This window comes from Pollachius pollachius, assembly GCF_949987615.1.
Source record: "Pollachius pollachius genome assembly, chromosome: 19".
NCBI classification, from domain to species: domain Eukaryota; kingdom Metazoa; phylum Chordata; class Actinopteri; order Gadiformes; family Gadidae; genus Pollachius; species Pollachius pollachius.
In genome coordinates, this window is record NC_136952.1 from 389,785 (window position 1) to 409,148 (window position 19,364).

General features: G+C 54.6%; 1 protein-coding gene across 1 annotated transcript; it reads right to left on the bottom strand.

Annotated features, from left to right (window-relative positions):
• Positions 1-374: 374 nt before the first annotated feature.
• On the bottom strand, positions 375-19,337 carry rnf40 (ring finger protein 40). The gene is made up of 19 exons (XM_079757124.1): positions 19,256-19,337; positions 18,703-18,848; positions 18,224-18,391; positions 17,635-17,965; positions 17,007-17,204; positions 16,619-16,740; positions 13,731-13,877; positions 13,425-13,499; positions 12,364-12,483; positions 11,240-11,419; positions 9,233-9,368; positions 8,156-8,277; positions 7,639-7,898; positions 7,437-7,554; positions 7,040-7,189; positions 3,044-3,256; positions 2,492-2,617; positions 1,567-1,809; positions 375-776 (listed from the first exon to the last, which is right to left on the bottom strand). Exons 2-19 carry the CDS (start codon positions 18,838-18,840, stop codon positions 600-602), a joined length of 3,024 nt encoding a protein of 1,007 aa, XP_079613250.1. The 5' UTR covers positions 18,841-18,848; positions 19,256-19,337; the 3' UTR covers positions 375-599.
• Positions 19,338-19,364: the final 27 nt, after the last annotated feature.

The window sequence follows — 19,364 nt, forward strand, 5'->3', positions numbered from 1 at the left end:
CATGGCTACGGGATGAACACACGGACCAGCCCAAGGTGATCCACATGCTCCCTGACTGGGGGCCAAAGTAAACTGACGTCACGCTCTCCGCGGACACGGAACCCCCACAGAGCTGTGACGTCACCTCAGTCGTTAAACACGGACCTTGTTTTTATTCACGTCCTCGCGGGACAGTGGAGCGGGCTCCGGAGCCGCTCCAGAGCCGCTCCGGAGCCGCTCCGGAGCCGCTCCAGAGCCGCTCCGGAGCCGCTCCAGAGCCGCTCCAGAGCATTCCTTTATTCACAGAAGAGCGCCCAGCAGAAGGAGCCCATGTGTGGACGCATGGCGCTGGAGCTCCAGGTCAGCTCGGATCACTAAAGGAGGACATGTTCATATCAGGGTACCACAAAGAATGTTTATTAGCTACACAAATCACTCAAACTGTCATGGAGTCATGGCGTCAGCCGACGGACAACGAGCCGCTAACATGAGTCTTTTCACAAGAGAGTGAAGCCAGGGGCCCGGGGCCTCAACGCCCTCTTATTAATGTACAGTCTCAGGACATTGGTCCCTCTCTCCTCTCCTGGCAGGGGAGGGGAGGTGGGCCCTGGGGGGGGGCCCTAGGTGATGTAGATGCGGTGGAAGTCGTTGGCCCCGAAGGCGCAGTTGCACTTGGGGCACTTCCTCTGGCGCGTGTCATAGCGCGTCTTCAGGCACTCGTAGCAGAACACGTGGAAGCACTTGGTGAGCACCGTCTCTTTGTCCCGCGTGTTGCAGCACGGGCAGCGCAGCTTCGCCTGCAGCGGGACACGTTACCAGGGGACACGTTACCAGGGGACACGTTACCAGGGGACACGGTACCAGGGGGACACGGTACCAGGGGACACGGTACCAGAGGACACGTTACCAGGGGACACGTTACCAGGGGGACACGGTACCAGGGGACACGTTACCAGGGGACACGTTACCAGGGGGACACGGTACCAGAGGACACGTTACCAGGGGACACGTTACCAGGGGACACGTTACCAGGGGACACGTAACCAGGGGGACACGGTACCAGAGGACACGTTACCAGGGGACACGTTACCAGGGGACACGTAACCAGGGGGACACGGTACCAGAGGACACGTTACCAGGGGGACACGTTACCAGGGGGACACGTTACCAGGGGACACGTAACCAGGGGGACACGGTACCAGAGGACACGTTACCAGGGGGACACGTTACCAGGGGGACACGGTACCAGGGGACACGTTACCAGGGGACACGTTACCAGGGGACACGTAACCAGGGGGACACGGTACCAGAGGACACGTTACCAGGGGGACACGTTACCAGGGGGACACGTTACCAGGGGACACGTAACCAGGGGGACACGGTACCAGAGGACACGTTACCAGGGGGACACGTTACCAGGGGGACACGTTACCAGGGGACACGTTACCAGGGGGACACGTTACCAGGGGGACACGTTACCAGGGGGACACGGGTCGTAAACCAGGACACGCCCCGCCATAAAGCGGTAAAGTACCGCTGAAACAACGGACCCTCCAGTGTCTGACGGCGGGGCTGCCCCCCCCTCACCTTGTACTGGTTGATCTCCTCCTGCAGGATCTCGTCGGCGTCGGTGTAGACCTCCACCTTCTTCTGCTTCTCCAGCCGCCGCCGCAGCCTGGAGAGGTCCTCCTGGGCCCTCTTCAGGTTCCCGCTCTCCCTCTCACGGGCCGTGCGGTTCTCCGCCACCGAGACCTGGATCTCCTTCAGCTTGGCCTGCGTGTGCTCCAGCTGCACCTTCAGGTCCTCCGCCAGCTGCGCCGCCTCCACCGCCTGGTGGCCAGGGGAACCGAGGACCGTGGTGTTAGATCACGCTCCTACGTCATGAGGACCCCCCCTGGTTCTATGTCAGGAGGACCTCCCCCTGGGTCCACGTTACTAGGACCTCCCCCTGGTTCCACGTCACAAGGACCCCCCCTGGGTCCACGTTACTAGGACCTCCCCCTGGTTCCACGTCACTTTGACCTCCCCCTGGTTCTACGTCACTTTGACCTCCCCCTGGTTCTACGTCACTTTGACCTCCCCCTGGTTCTCCGTCACTAGGACCTGGTTCTCCGTCACTAGGACCTGGTTCTCCGTCACTAGGACCTGGTTCTACGTCACTAGGACCTGGTTCTCCGTCACTAGGACCTGGTTCCACGTCACTAGGACCCCCCCTGGTTCCACGTCACTAGAACCCCCCCTGGTTCTACGTCACTTTGACCTCCCCCTGGTTCTACGTCACTTTGACCTCCCCCTGGTTCTCCGTCACTAGGATCTGGTTCTACGTCACTAGGACCCGGTTGTCCGTCACTAGGACCTGGTTCTACGTCACTAGGACCTGGTTCTCCGTCACTAGGACCTGGTTCTACGTCACTAGGACCTGGTTCTCCGTCACTAGGACCTGGTTCTCCGTCACTAGGACCTGGTTCTCCATCACTAGGACCTGGTTCCCCGTCGAGGCGCGTGTCCTCACCTTCCTCTTGTTGAGCTCCAGGGCCTGGCTCCGGACGGCCAGCTCCTTCTCCAGCGCTGCCAGGGCGCTCTGCAGCACGCCCTCCTTCTCCTCCAACCGCTGCACCACCAGAAGCTGGGCGTCCACCTGACGGACAGGGCCAGCGGCCAATCATGGGGAGGACACACACACACTCCTGGTCTGAGGTGAGGACCTGTACCTGGTCTAAGGGGGGGCCTGTACCTGGTCCAGGGGGGGGCCTGTACCTGGTCCAAGGGGGGGGGCCTGTATCTGGTCTAAGGGGGGGGGCCTGTACCTGGTCTAAGGGGGGGCCTGTACCTGGTCTGAGGGCGGGACCTGTACCTGGTCTAAGGGGGGGACCTGTACCTGGTCTGAGGGGGGGCCTGTACCTGGGCTAAGGGGGGGCCTGTACCTGGTCTAAGGGGGGGCCTGTACCTGGTCTGAGGGGGGGGGCCTGTACCTGGTCCAGGGGGGGGCCTGTACCTGGTCCAGGGGGGGGCCTGTACCTGGTCCAGGGGGGGGCCTGTACCTGGTCCAGGGGGGGGCCTGTACCTGGGTCTTGAAGGTGAGGACCTGGTCCGCCAGCTCCTCCTTCTCCTCCTTCAGCAGCTTGTAGATCTGGTTGGACTTGATGCGTTCACTCATCAGCTTGAAGTTGGCGTCGTCCTTCTCGCGGAGCTGCTGCAGCAGGCGGCTGTTCTGCTCCTGCATGTCCTCGAAGGCCTGCCCCGTCACGTCCATCTCGCTCAGCAGAGCCTCCTCCTCCTGGAGGACAGGGCTCCATCATCATCATCATCCTCACCATCACCACTAGGGTTAGCACGGTGCTCGTGGTAAAGATTGAAACATGGAGCTGGGTGATTCATTCAATCATCTGAATCCACTTGTGATTCAGAAAACATTATTAACCCCCTGTTCACTCCTCTCTGCAGACAAGAAACCGAACCGAGGACGATTCCCCCGCTGACAGCTCCACTGTAGCTCCCCTAGCCCTTGCCCTAGCCCAGCAGGCCGTAGCTCCCCTAGCCCTAGCCCAGCAGGCCGTAGCTCCCCTAGCCCTAGCCCTAGCCCAGCAGGCCGTAGCTCCCCTAGCCCTAGCCCTAGCCCAGCAGGCCGTAGCTCCCCTAGCCCTAGCCCAGCAGGCCGTAGCTCCCCTAGCCCTAGCCCAGCAGGCCGTAGCTCCCCTAGCCCTAGCCCAGCAGGCCGTAGCTCCCCTAGCCCTAGCCCAGCAGGCCGTAGCTCCCCTAGCCCTAGCCCTAGCCCAGCAGGCCGTAGCTCCCCTAGCCCTAGCCCAGCAGGCCGTAGCTCCCCTAGCCCTAGCCCAGCAGGCCGTTGCTCCCCTAGCCCTAGCCCGTCCACAGCAGCAGGCCGTAACTCCCCTAGCCCTAGCCCGTCCACAGCAGCAGGCCGTAGCTCCCCTAGCCCTAGCCCTAGCCCAGCAGGCCGTAGCTCCCCTAGCCCTAGCCCAGCAGGCCGTAGCTCCCCTAGCCCTAGCCCTAGCCCAGCAGGCCGTAGCTCCCCTAGCCCTAGCCCTAGCCCAGCAGGCCGTAGCTCCCCTAGCCCTAGCCCAGCAGGCCGTAGCTCCCCTAGCCCTAGCCCGTCCACAGCAGCAGGCCGTAGCTCCGCTGCTCAGTGGGAGTCTCCCTTAAGGCGCTGCCGCCCCAGATGTGTTTCCAATTAGCTGGTGTTTATCCTCTGCTCCGTCACACCATCAGACCCCAACCCCCTCCCCCTATCCTCCTCCTCCTCCCTCCTCACCTCCTCCTCCTCCCCCCTGCACCGCCGGCCCTGAGCTGACACCAATGAGTAGTGGCAGCCTGGGTCAGATACTAGAGCAACAAGGGGCCCCGGGGGGGTTGGGTAAGTGCAGTGCGGGCGTGGCCCATCTGCTGTGACGTAGCGGGGCTCCGGCAGAGGGGCTCGTAACATACCACAGGGGTGAGGCAACGTGTTCACAGCGCTCTCCGGTGTGGAGCCCTTCTTCAGGACACAGTGTCCTATTCCAACAACACACCAAGCAGCTTCATCTGCAATTAATGAAATGCAGATCCAGCATTGAGCAGGTCTGGTCCTGCATTCATGCACCATGATGCTGTGTCCCTGGAGGCCTTCTGCCCCAGGGCGGAGCTGCTAATGCTCTCCATTCACTCTGCTGGGCTGGAGCTAGCTTCAGGATGCTAATGCTCTCTGTTCACTCTGCTGGGCTGGAGCTAGCTTCAGGATGCTAATGCTCTCTGTTCACTCTGCTGGGCTGGAGCTAGCTTCAGGATGCTAATGCTCTCCATTCACTTTGCTGGGCTGGAGCTAGCTTCAGGATGCTAATGCTCTCCGTTCACTCTGCTGGGCTGGAGCTAGCTTCAGGATGCTTATGCTCTCCGTTCACTCTGCTGGGCTGAAGCTAGCTTCAGAATACTAATACTCTCCATTCACTCTGCTGGGCTGGAGCTAGCTTCAGGATGCTAATGCTCTCCATTCACTCTGCTGGGCTGGAGCTAGCTTCAGGATGCTAATGCTCTCTGTTCACTCTGCTGGGCTGGAGCTAGCTTCAGGATGCTAATGCTCTCCATTCACTCTGCTGGGCTGGAGCTAGCTTCAGGATGCTAATGCCCTCCATACACTCTGCTGGGCTGGAGCTAGCTTCAGGATGCTAATGCTCTCCGTTCACTCTGCTGGGTTGGGGCTAGCTTCAGGAGGCTAATGCGCTCCATTCACTCTGCTGGGTTGGGACTAGCTTCAGGATGCTAATGCACTCCATTCACTCTGCTGGGTTGGGGCTAGCTTCAGGATGCTAATGCGCTCCATTCACTCTGCTGGGTTGGGGCTAGCTTCAGGATGCTAATGCTCTCCATTCACTCTGCTGGGCTGGAGCTAGCTTCAGGATGCTAATGCTCTCCGTTCACTCTGCTGGGCTGAAGCTAGCTTCAGAATACTAATACTCTCCATTCACTCTGCTGGGCTGGAGCTAGCTTCAGGATGCTAATGCTCTCCATTCACTCTGCTGGGCTGGAGCTAGCTTCAGGATGCTAATGCTCTCTGTTCACTCTGCTGGGCTGGGGCTAGCTTCAGGATGCTAATGCCCTCCATTCACTCTGCTGGGTTGGGGCTAGCTTCAGGATGCTTATGCTCTTTGTTCACTCTGCTGGCCTGGAGCTAGCTTCAGGATGCTAATGCTCTCTGTTCACTCTGCTGGGCTGGAGCTAGCTTCAGGATGCTAATGCTCTCCATTCACTCTGCTGGGCTGGAGCTAGCTTCAGGATGCTAATGCCCTCCATTCACTCTGCTGGGCTGGAGCTAGCTTCAGGATGCTAATGCTCTCCGTTCACTCTGCTGGGTTGGGGCTAGCTTCAGGAGGCTAATGCGCTCCATTCACTCTGCTGGGTTGGGACTAGCTTCAGGATGCTAATGCGCTCCATTCACTCTGCTGGGTTGGGGCTAGCTTCAGGATGCTAATGCGCTCCATTCACTCTGCTGGGTTGGGGCTAGCTTCAGGATGCTAATGCTCTCCATTCACTCTGCTGGGCTGGAGCTAGCTTCAGGATGCTAATGCGCTCCATTCACTCTGCTGGGCTGGGGCTAGCTTCAGGATGCTAATGCTCTCCATTCACTCTGCTGGGTTGGGGCTAGCTTCAGGATGCTAATGCTCTCAATTCACTCTGCTGGGTTGGGGCTAGCTTCAGGATGCTAATGCTCTCCGTTCACTACATCAATGCATCCTACACGACGGAGTTGGGTATCTTACATTATGTCAAATTAAATTACTTAGTTCAACTGAATTCCCCCCAAATTATTGCATTAACATGCCGAAAGTGTCCTTCAATATATTTTAATGGTCTGCTTGGATGGTCCAAGTGTAGTTTGAAAAATGTACCCCGTGCCGGCGACTTTCATTGGTTACTGCTGCAATTTTGTCCCGCCCACGGACGCTCTGCCTCGTATGATACAAATCACTTTTGCTACACATGTACCACCTAGACGTGTTGCAAAACTACCTGCAAAAAAACCCCAGCTGAGACTTGTAGGAGCAGATTCGAGCAGTTTTAACGATGGACTTGTGCTCGAATATTAAAATGCTGAATCAACATAGCGTTCTATATCATTTTATTTGTGAGCAAATTTTTCACAGATGTGCAACTTCTGATGCATTAGTTCACATTTGGGTTTAAGAATGCACACATTTTTAACACAGACTGGTGAACTCGTAGACCCTATCTAGTGTTTACAATGGTAGGAAAAATATTTACAACTTCCAATGTACTGTTACACATTTGTGACTTAAGTGTACGCATACAGAACCTGCAGTTACAGATGCTAGAGACTTTTGCTACAATAAAACCTTCATACTTTATGGAGACATGAAAGGAAAATGAAAAAATAAAGGTTCCCCGATGAACGGCTGATCACAGGACGTACGTGTGTGTGTGTGTGTGTGTGTGTGTGTGTGTGTGTGTGTGTGTGTGTGTGTGTGTGTGTGTGTGTGTGTGTGTGTGTGTGTGTGTGTGTGTGTGTGTGTGTGTGTGTGTGTGTGTGTGTGTGTGTGTGTGTGTGTACCTGCTTGGTGGCGGCCAGCTTCTTCTGCAGGTGGTCGATGGTCTCCTCGGCCACGCGGATCTTCCTCAGAGCATCTTCGTCAGCCAGCTTCTTGCTCTCCTTGCGCTCGCGCTCCTCCAGCTCCCGGACACGCACCCTCAGCTCGTCCACCTGGGGGGGGAGGGGCGCGCGTCAGAGCAGGGCCGTGGGCCGGGTCTCTCTCCTTACCCAAGAGGCTGAGGTTCATGTGTTCTTGTGAGGCCTTCATGCAGACCCACTGCCCACTTTATATCTATCAGCCAGAGAACCCAACACGAGCCTGTCCCCCTGACCCACCCACCCTCCCTCTGGACCCCCTCTCCCCTGGAGGGTGGACCCCCTCTCCCCTGGAGGGTGGACCACCTCAGAGGAGCCTCACCTCTGCCTTGGACTTGCGCTCGGCGGCCATGAGCTGGACCTTGTCCCTCTGCTCCTTGGGGGCAGACTTGTACATGTCCAGCAGCAGCTTCATCTCCTTCTGGGACTCCTGCGCCTTCCTGCAGGATCATTACAATCAGGCCTTTTAATGAAGGACCTTAACCCTGACCCCGCCTCGCCACGAGGACCCAGCGGGAACCTACTTGAGTTCAGCTCTCAGCATCTTCAGCGTGTCGGAGTCCTTCCTCTTCAGCTCCTCGCTGCGCTGACGCTCTCTCTCTCGCTCCCTCTCTCTCTCCCGCTCCACCTCGCGCTCCCGCTCCCGGGCCCTCTGTCTCTCCAGCTCCTTCCGTCTCTCCTCCTCCTCCTCCTGGTCCTCCTCCTCCTCCTTCTTCACGTCCAGGGCGTCCCCTGGAGGCTCGTCCAGGACCAGAACGCCGGAGTCTCCGCCCTGGCAACGCAGCTGGGAGGAAGAGGAAGAGGTGGTCAGACACAGAGCATCAACCTAAGGGCCACTCATCTCTTCAAAACAAACGCGTGGAACTCATGATCCTCAAGCTCTTCAGGACCAATCCCGTCGTCCCGCACCACCACGCCTCTCATTGTTTCAGGCAGGTCTTCTGGAGGAGGTGAATGCCAAGCCAGTGGCTTGGTGCTACTGTTCAGCCGAGCTGAAGCCAAACCCCCACTACCTACCCCCAGCGCAACAGGCTGCCCCACCTTGTTGATCTCCATCTGCGTCTCCCTGAGCTTCCTCTTGTAGCGCTGCACGTCGCCCTTCAGCTGCAGGTTGTGGTTCTGCAGGCTGCTGATCAGGTGCCGCATCTCCCTGTTGATGGGGCCTGGAGAACATGTTCTGTATTATTAACTGTAATGATTAACTTAAAAGGCAAGAGATCATTCTTTAGTATGACCAACACAACGTTGGAAGCAGTCAACAAATAAACTGATCTTTGCTTTAGGCCAGGCCGATTTGTTGAGCTAATTGATATTAACATCTTTATTTAACTATTGACTTGTAAAAGAAAAATGAACATAAATCGTACTGATATGCACTCAGTAACGGTAACAAAAAATATATATATAGAGAAAATAACATTCTTTTCGCAGCCTTTGCGATTTGCAGTCGGTACTGATCCACCCGGTATAACCCCGTCGGTACTGATCCAGGGTTAGGGTTAGTATAGTATAGTGTTAGTTGGTATAACCCCGTCGGTACTGATCCAGGGTTAGGGTTAGTATAGTATAGTGTTAGTTGGTATAACCCCCGTCGGTACTGATCCAGGGTTAGGGTTAGTATAGTATAGTGTTAGTTGGTATAACCCCGTCGGTACTGATCCAGGGTTAGGGTTAGTATAGTATAGTGTTAGTTGGTATAACCCCGTCGGTACTGATCCAGGGTTAGGGTTAGTATAGTATAGTGTTAGTTGGTATAACCCCGTCGGTACTGATCCAGGGTTAGGGTTAGTATAGTATAGTGTTAGTTGGTATAACCCCGTCGGTACTGATCCAGGGTTAGGGTTAGTATAGTATAGTGTTAGTTGGTATAACCCCGTCGGTACTGATCCAGGGTTAGGGTTAGTATAGTATAGTGTTAGTTGGTATAACCCCGTCAGTACTGATCCAGGGTTAGGGTTAGTATAGTATAGTGTTAGTTGGTATAACCCCGTCGGTACTGATCCAGGGTTAGGGTTAGTATAGTATAGTGTTAGTTGGTATAACCCCGTCAGTACTGATCCAGGGTTAGGGTTAGTATAGTATAGTGTTAGTTGGCATAACCCAGTTGTTGCTCCCTACCTGCTTGCTCGTTGGCGGCCAGGTTCTGCTCGAACTCGATGCGCAGCATCTCGTACTCCTTCCTGACCTGAGCCAGCGTGTCCTCCAGCTGGATCACCTCCGTCCTCAGCTTCTTCTGCAGGGACAGCTCGTCACTCTGGGGTCAGAGGGGTCAGAGGGCACCGCGGGGTCAGAGGGCACAGAGGGGTCAGAGGGCACCGCGGGGTCAGAGGGGTCAGAGGGCACCACGGGGTCAGAGGGCACAGAGGGGTCAGAGGGCACCGCGGGGTCAGAGGGGTCAGAAGGCACAGCAGGGTCAGAGGGCACCGCGGGGGTCAGAGGGCACAGAGGGGTCAGCGGGGGTCAGAGGGCACAGAGGGGTCAGCGGGGGTCAGAGGGCACAGAGGGGTCAGAGGGGTCAGAGGGGTCAGAAGGCACCGCGGGGTCAGAGGGCACAGCGGGGGTCAGAGGGGTCAGAGGGCACCGCGGGGTCAGAGGGCACCGCGGGGTCAGAGGGCACCGCGGGGGTCAGAGGGCACAGAGGGGTCAGCGGGGGTCAGAGGGCACAGAGGGGTCAGCGGGGTCAGAGGGCACAGCGGGGGTCAGAGGGGTCAGCGGGGGTCAGCGGGGTCAGCGGGGGTCAGCAGGGTCAGAGGGCACAGCGGGGGTCAGCGGGGGTTCCCCTCCCTTATCCCCTCATTGTTTATACCCTTTAAACCTGTTGTTTGAGGACTTATTTCTGCTGCCATTGTGAAGCACTTTGCAACATGCATTTTGAAGATCCTCAAAAAGATTATTATAAGATAGCATAAAGATAAAGATAGCATAAAGGAAGGAGAGCTTTTGTTTGGGGGCGGGGCTTCAGTCCCATCCATGGGGCGGGGCTTCAGTCTCTGGGCTCCGGGGCCCAGCCCGTGTTGGGGACCAGTGGTCGTAGTACTGGGGCTGAACTGGTTACCGCAACAGAGCAGCTGGCTCTGCTTAGCGATCACTGATTGGTGGTAATGATCTGGATTCTATTGTGTATGAAGGAACGTGAGCGTGTAAACAGGCTGGGAGGAGAACATGGCAGCGCTCTGTGTACTCATGAACAAACAACAACAGCATTGTTGCCCAGGCTGTGATGAATGTTCTGCTCCAACACTGCCCCGCAGCATGCCTGGACGTCATCACAAGCATCCATCCTGTTTATCATCCACACATTTGTTTGTAAACACGTGTGTGCGTGTGCATATTAATGAAATGTGTGTGATGATAATGAAGCCTTTCCCCCTTAGCGACAGAAACCCTCTGTTTGGAAACAAGGCCTGGTGGGTCTGGTGGGAACCTGTAGCAGGAACCTGTAGCAGAGGAACCTCTAGCAGAGGAACCTGTAGCAAAGGAACCTCTAGCAGAGGAACCTGTAGCAGGTACCTCTAGCAGAGGAACCTGTAGCAGGTACCTCTAGCAGGAACCTATAGCAGGAACCTCTAGCAGGAACCTATAGCAGGAACCTCTAGCAGAGGAACCTGAGGCAGAGGAACCGCTAGCAGAGGAAACTGTAGCAGAGGAACCAGTAGCAGAGGAACCTCTAGCAGAGGAACCTGTCGCAGGAACCTGTAGCAGGAACCTGTAGCAGGAACCTGTAGCAGGAACCTCTAGAAGAGAAACCTCCAGCAGGAACCTCTAGCAAAGAAACCTCCAGCAGGAACCTCTAGCAGAGGAACCTCTAGCAGAGGAACCTGTAGCAGAGGAACCAGTAGCAGAGGAACCAGTAGCAGAGGAACCTCTAGCAGAGGAACCTGTAGCAGGAACCTCTAGCAGAGAAACCTCCAGCAGAGAAACCTCCAGCAGAGAAACCTCCAGCAGAGAAACCTCCAGCAGGAACCTCTAGCAAAGAAACCTCCAGCAGGAACCTCTAGCAGAGGAACCTCTAGCAGAGGAACCTCTAGCAGAGGAACCTGTAGCAGAGGAACCTGTAGCAGAGGAACCTGTAGCAGAGGAGCCTCCAGCAGCCCCCACCCCCCAGGTCAGGTGTCGTCCCAGTACCTCCATGTGCTCTATCTGCCGGAGGTGGGCATTCTTGGCGGTCAGCAGCAGGGCCCTGGCCTCGTCCAGCTGGGTCTTCACCCCCAGAGACTCGTTGTAGAGCAGGGAGAACTGGGACTGGAGACACTTGTACTCTGCCGTCTCCTTCACCACCTCCTCTGGGATGTTACGCAGGTCCATCTGGGAGCAGGAGGAGGAGGGGGGGGGGGGAGGAGAAGGAGAGGAGAGGGAGGAGGAGGAGAGAAGAAGGGAGGAGGAGGAGAAGAGGGAGGAGGAGGTGAGGAGAGGGAGGAGTCGGTGTGGAGAGGAGAGGGAGGAGGAGATGAGGAGAGGGAGGAGTAGAGAGGAGAGGGAGGAGGAGGAGAAGGAGGAGGAGGTGAGGAGAGGAGGGAGGAGGAGGAGAGAAGAGGGAGGAGGAGGAGAAGAGGGAGGAGGAGGTGAGGAGAGGGAGGAGGAGGAGAGAAGAAGGGAGGAGTAGAGAGGAGAGGGAGGAGGAGGTGAGGAGAGGAGGGAGGAGGAGGAGATAAGAGGGAGGAGGAGGTGAGGAGAGGGAGGAGGAGAGAAGAAGGGAGGAGGAGGTGAGGAGAAGGAGGAGGAGAAGAGGGAGGAGGAGGGGAGAAGAAGGGAGGAGGAAGAGAATAGGGAGGAGGAGGGGAGGAGAGGGAGGAGGAGGAGAAGAGGGAGGAGGAGGTGAGGAGAGAGAGGAGGAGGAGAAGAGGGAGGAGGAGGTGAGGAGAGAGTTTGAGAAGAGGAGGAGGAGGTGGTCAGCTCCTAGGGCCTCCTGCTCCTCACTGGCCGCTCTCACTGGCCGCTCTCTAAATGTGTTGGTTGGTTTTCTTCCTGAGTTGCTCAAAGGGCATCGAGTTAGAATGAAAAAGGTGAACTCCACACGACTACATGTTGGGGACAGAATGTAGGAAGGGAAGGCTGGTGGTGGTTAGGGTGAAAGTTCATGGTTTAGAACCGGTTGTCTCCCTGAGCGAGAACCCCCCCCCCCCTTCTCCATGCAGAACTATGACCCGTTGGATTAACGACTCTGTAGTGGAGTGGGGCTGTGATAGGTCTGAACAGGACCCATCCGGACCAATAGAAGGCTCTGATAGGTCTGAACAATAGAAGCTCACCTTCAGCTTCTCGCTCTCCCTCACCGCCTCCTGCAGCTCCAGCTGCAGCTTCTCCAGCTCCGCCATGCGGCTGTTGGCCACCTCCTGGTTCTGCTCCAGCTCTGCATTCAGGCTCTCGAACTGAGGTCAACATAAACACACACACACACACGCTGTGTAAACACAGGGCGGATGGAAGAAATGTGGAACGTAAACACATGCACCGCATCTCTGTGTGATGTCACCAGGCCGTGAATAAGGCGCTCTATATCTCACTCTAAATACTCTCACTCTACATAGACTCACTCTATATACTCTCACTCTACATAGACTCACTCTATATCTCACTCTCCATAGACTCACTCTATATCTCACTCTAAGTACTCTCACTCTACATAGACTCACTCTACATAGACTCACTCTACATACTCACTCTATATACTCATTCTATACAGTCACTCTAGTCTCACTCTATATAGACCCACTCTACATAGTCTCACTCTATATAGACCCATAGACCCACTCTACATAGTCTCACTCTATATAGACCCATAGACCCACTCTACATAGTCTCACTCTATATAGACCCATAGACCCACTCTACATTGACCCAGTCTTCAGTCCCCTCCTAAGGGCACCAGGTGTGTCCCATGAACCACCCCCAGTAGGGTCTTAGAGGACCACTGGGGTCTGACATGAGGCCCATATGTTTATGTCTCTAAAGTGTGTTGAGTGTTAGGATAAACGTGGCGAGCGGAGCGCTGTGCCGAGCGGAGCGCTGTGGCTGCAGCCCTCTTTGATCTTCTCCACTGATTAGTTTACATTATTCAATGTTTCCCCGCCGGCCGCCAACTCAACCAGCACCGTGCCCTGGACCAGCAGAGCCCTGGACCAGCAGAGCCCTGGACCAGCAGAGCCCTGGACCGGCTGTGGGGTACGGCTGTGGGGTACGACTGTGGGGTACGGCTGTGGGGTACGGCCGTGGGGTACGGCCGTGGGGGTACTACTGCGGTGGCAGACGGGAGGCTCTGAGCCTCCAGTCCTTCCTCTGGAGCTAACGGGGGGGTCATGGGGGTGGATACCTTCTGGATGTTGAGGGTGATCTGGCCACCTGGAAGGCCTCCTGAGCTGCCGGTGCTGTTGTACCCGGAGTTCAGCTGTGGACGACAAACACATCAGAGCCTGGCTCAGAGAGGCAGGAATCAAGCAGAGGAGCGTCTGTGCCTTTAAAAGGTTTAGCGGGAGGCTGGTGTTTGTTGACATTGTGATGTTGAGATGTAAACAATATGAGCTGCAGGCACGCTCTCACGACAACGTCACCGCCAGACCAGCTGGTCAGCAGACATCTCCGCACAACAGACACACACAACCCAGTAAAACACACACACCTGGTCCAGCCCCTCCGCCAGCAGCTTGTTCAGCTTCTGCTCTCGCTTGCGGAGCTTCTCGATGTCCCACTGCAGGTCTTCCACCGTGGTCTCCATCTCAGACACCTTGGTCTCCGAGCCCATCACCTTGTCCACCAGCTCGTTGTGCTGCGGGGGGAGACCAGGCTCATGAGTCCTTTAGAGCGCCCCCCAGTGGTGACCAGCCGTAAGGCCTCTACCGCCCTAGCGCTACGGGTCGTTAGGGTAGTGGTTAGGGCTGGGCAATATACCGGTAGCAAAATTGATAGCGTTATATTTTTTAAAGAGATATGTAGTTGAGACGGTATCGCCGTACCGGTATATTGTATACTATTTAGTGCTGTCAAGTCGTCGATTTCGTGCTGCTAGGCTTTTAGTGAGATCAGATAGTGTTGAGAAGGACAGTAAGAAGAGAGACCCGCAGTGAGTCAACCCGGTCCACTTGACATCGGGTACGTGCATGACAGTGGTACCGTAAAACTTCAATAGCCCAGGCTTTTATTTGTTTCAATCACTGAACTTTGGAACAAAACTCTTGCTCAGCAAAGATGGGAAATACTATAACATTTATTATTTAAACCAGTATGAAAATTCCTACCGTACATAGGCCTATACACATTACCAGGCTATCGAATAACGCCCACACACACACACACACACACACACACACACACACACACACACACACACACACACACACACACGGTGGCGGAGTGGTAATCTGGAGAGTCGGGAGAATTCCCGGTGGGCCGTTAATGTTTCGGGGCTGTCGGGCTGATTACTGGGGGATAACAATATTGCGTTTATAAAAGTTCCTTGCAGCGCCGTCCGACAGCCTGAGCTGTGCGCCCGCAACCTCTCACTCACTCAACAGATGCAACACTCACAAACTGTTAACATCGCAACCAAGTCGATTTTGTCTAGAGGGGAGTAACTGAGTGGCCCCTCCCAAAATGGTACAGCCCAGGTGGGCCTTGAACTGCGATTGGTCAGAAAGACGTAACAGCTAATGACAACATTGAACTCTCATGCAGGCTCGAACAGAGTGACACACAAACACACACACACACACACACACTTTTAAGGAGTTTTTCACCTGCTCCGTATCCTTGCTTGCCCCAACAAGTTTGTGCGGCGTGCTTTTTCTTTTGTTTCCGGTGTAGCTAGATCCGGTATGGTGTTGTAGTTTTTCTAACGTGACTAGTTGTTGCTAGACGGCAGGTGAAAAAACTACAATGTTAGCCAAACCAAAAGAGCGTTAATCGCGCAATAAAAAAATTAACGCCGTTAAAATTGGCTTGCGTTAACGCCGTTAATTACGCATTAAACTGACAGCACTAATATTATTTTGATGTTGCCTTGTGAGCGCTATTTTATAAGGCCGACCGCTGCTCTCTGAGCCTACAAGCCATGTTCAGCTGCTCAACCCCGCCCCTAAAATGTACGCAGCGTTCTCCCACCACGTTACGCTTCACAACAAACTTTGAACAAAACCATGGTGGTAGAGAGTACGGAACCCGTGAAGGAACATGGGGTACAAAAAATGTTTTTAACGTTTCTTGTGTGCACAAGAAAGTATCTGGTGCTCACGAGAAAGTATCGTACGCATATCACTGGCAGTGTGTGTGTGTGTGTGTCGTCAGTGAGTGGATGAGCGAGGAGAGCGAGCGGTAGCGTGCGTGTCAGTTTAGTGAAGTAATGAACAGGTCCGGTTGTGTGTAAGAATAAAGTACCCAGCCTGTCAAGAATAGGTGGCCGCTTCATTCAACCATATTCCGACCTATAAGCAGACCCACTGCCGGTCAAAGTGAAGGGTGTTGCCCCCGATAGCATCGGCCCTGGAGGGAACATCTCCCTGTGCGGGTTCCGTATGTTTCAAACAGGCAACACTATTGCATTTTATTACACGGCTCTTCTCAATGCTGTGGAGCGCTCCGTTTACTTGCATGGGCCCTTCACAACTTCCGGCGGTGAATTTATATTTGATAATTCACCGTTGCTAAGTATAATTGACCGCTGTCAATGCAAACAAAGGATTTTGACGTCTTTGGTATCACTCCTAAAGTAGTCCGGTAACTAACCCTAACCTCGTTTAGGCAAGTAGCCGTGTAATAAGCGGGATAATGTATAGAACGTCGCCGGTCATTATCAAAAATAAGCCCCTTCAGGGCGAGGCAAGACACCTCTGCTACAGTCCGTGTCCTGGTCGCCCTGTCGGGGCTTATTTTCCCGATAATGACCGGCGTTCTATACATTATCCCTTACATATCTGTTGTTAAAGCACAGCTGTGCTTCGTTGAGCAAAAAAAAAAAAAACTAAACCTAAATAAATGGTTGATGGTGAATACTTGTGGCGTGGAGTTAAAACTACACACTTTTCCCGTTTTATTCCAAATATCGTTATATCGTATATCGCCATTCAAACAAAAAATATCGAGATATGAATTTTGGTCCATATCGCCCAGCCCTAGTAGTGGTCTTTAGGGTACGGGTCGTTACGGTACGGGTCGTTAGGGTGGCAGGTCGTTAGGGTGGCAGGTCGTTAGAGTAGAAGGTCGTTAGGGTGGCAGGTCGTTAGAGTAGAAGGTCGTTAGGGTGGCAGGTCGTTAGGGTGGAAGGTTGTAAGGGTGGAAGGTCGTTAGGGTGGCAGGTCGTTAGGGTGGAAGGTCGTTAGTTGGGCAGGTCGTTAGGTGGGCAGGTCGTTACGGTACAAGTAGTTACGGTAACAACCTGTACTGTAACGACCTGTACCCTAAGTGGTCGTTGCTAATTAAGCTTTTGTTGACATTTAGTTTAGATGCATTTCTCTCCCTCTCCGAGCTATGCAGCTCCCAGTAATCCTCCCAGCTCCCCACCCAGACGGTGCCTACCTCCAGGGACATCTTGTGGTGCCTGCCCTGCAGGAAGGAGGCCAGGTCCTGTCTGCGGCCGTTCTCCTCCAGCAGGGCGCGGTTCATCCCCAACACATCCGAGTGGGGCTCGTCTTCGCTCGCTGGGGGGGCCAAGGGACACGGTTACACAACGGCCGGGTCCTTTAGATATCAGCAGGGCGGGGGCCTGCCTCAGCCCTCTAATGCACACATCGCCCCTTCAGGTGAGGGCCCTCTTTGGGCAATGGTAAGACAAGCGTATGCACAGATGTCCATCCTTAAGTATCAGATACAGCCGACCAAGACCCTTCCTTGTATTTCAGTGATGTTTCTGCTTTGAGGGGGTGTACCCCACGTCACACCCCCCCCTCTAAGCCCTGGTCCTCACCTGCTTCCTGCACGTGTCTACACAGGCTGTTGATGTGGGAGTGCAGCCGGTCAAACACGCACACCAGGCAGGCCACCGCCTCCTTGCTGAACTGCATGCGGTCCTGCAGCTGCAGGGCGACCTCCTCCTCGCCGCTGTGGTCCAGCGTGGCCAGCAGCACCTTGGCCGGCTCGCTGAGCGGGGGCCCTACCGCGCCGTCTGGAGGGGGGTCAGGGTTAGCGCTTTGTTCGCTGCTTCAAAGGCGGCAGCGGCTGTACGATGCTAAACACCAACGCTGGCTTTGGACACGGGGCAGCTAACAATGACGCTTGATGTTATCATCCAGCAGGGAAGGCCCCCCTATCAAGCGGCTTTGTACGAAGCCTCAGTACAGAGCTGGTCGAAGGACGCTCTTATGCTCCTCCTCCTCATGCTCTGCTTAACAGAGGAGGCGTGGTTGAGTCCGTGACATGGCTCAGAACACAAGGTACAAACCCAGTTTAGAAAAACTAAATAAATCAAGCAGATAAAAAGAGAATCATTCAAAAGACAAAGGACATCATTTGTGCATTTCCTGTACTTTGTTTTGCTGCAGCCTCTTCCTATTCGGCCAGACAACGATATGGTTCTACCAGGAAGTCTCTCTCACCGAGGGCGGCTGGGTGGGGGGGCTCCGTGGGCCTGGGCGGGGCCTCGGCCCCTCCACCAGGGGGTGGGGGCGGCTCCTTCTGCTGCTCCTCCTGGGCGTCTCCGTCAGGAGGCGGGGGTGCGGTGGGGGCCGGAGGGGGCAGAGCCCCGCCGTCCTCCATGGGGGCCGGGGGCGGGGCTGAGGAGGCAGGGGGCGGGGCTGAGGAGGCAGTGGGCGGGGCTGAGGAGGCAGGGGGCGGGGCTGAGGAGGCAGGGGGCGGGGCAGAGGAGGCAGGGGGCGGAGGAGCGGCGGGTTTGATGCGTTGGCGCATGACGCTGACCTTTTCTTCCAACTGTGGGAAGGAAAGGATATTAAGAGACATGAAGCTTAAACTAACGCTTACAACGACTCTAACCAGGAGGTACCTGAGACCAGTACAACGTCCTAACATGACGTACCTGAGACCAGTACAACGTCCTAACATGACGTACCTGAGACCAGTACAACATCCTAACATGACGTACCTGAGACCAGTACAACGTCTTAACATGACGTACCCGAGACCAGTACAACGTCCTAACATGACGTACCTGAGACCAGTACAACGTACCTGAGACCAGTACCGGTTCACGATCAGGAGGGTTGTGTCGTCCGTGGCCTGTCTCTTCTCCAGCTTCTCGATTTTCTCTCTCAACTCATCCTCCATAGCCTGCCTCTGCTCCAGACGCTCACACAGCTTCTTGTTCTTGAACTGAATTACTTTAAGGTCCATTTCCTCCTGCATCACACAAGACAGTATACAAGTAAACCATGTGAGTCCAAAATAGTACTAAGCATTGTGTGGCATCTTATCCTAGCCATCTCTGCTGGAATGGGTTAACCCAGTGATTCTTAGTGCTTGGCACTCGTTTCTACTAACATCCTGAAAGAACCGACAGCAATTGTTGTTTCTCTTTCTTCTGACAAATGTACTTATTGAAGGTTGCTGTAGATAAAGGTGTCTGCTGAATGCCCTAAATGTAAATGTAAAATGGACACAGGTAAACCATCACAGGTAGACCATGTTGTGAGGCGGCAGCAGCCACTCACCGTAGATGACACGCCGCCGATCCGGATGGGCTCGATCAGCGTTGTTGTGGTCTTCTCCTCTTTTTTGCTCTTCTTCTCCGGTGGGCCCGGGGGGCTATCCCCTCCCGAGGGTCGCTTCCCTCCCCCGGTACCTGACATGATGATATCTGAGATAAAAATAAAACATAGGTTCAAGATTAAGCATCAAGTACTACCATATAAACATTTAAGTTTTTATTTGTTTTTAAACTGGTTCCTGGTCAATGATGGAACATGTACTGGAAACCGATTGGAAGGTTGAACAACTGATGATCGCCTTCATTATAATATATTTAGTCTTTCGATATTTATTTTGTTGTACTTTAAGATCACGGTAGCTTATCTTTCCAAGCTAGCGATGCTTTCTTGCTAATAGGCTAGCGCAGTAGCTTCATTAGTTCTTGTAAATTAATGAATCAACAATAGTCCGATTTTTCTATGAACGCAAAGCAAACCACAGACGACATAAACATCTGTTGCCACCATGTAAGAATATATTGCCATATCTTTCTGTTTTCCAACAAATACTACAAACCTCTTAACAGGTAGCAACTGCAGCCGAGGAGTCCGGACGCCACAGGAAATGACCGCTAGCCATTTCCGGTATTGCTATTTGTTTTTAATTTACCAAACTACCAATGCTG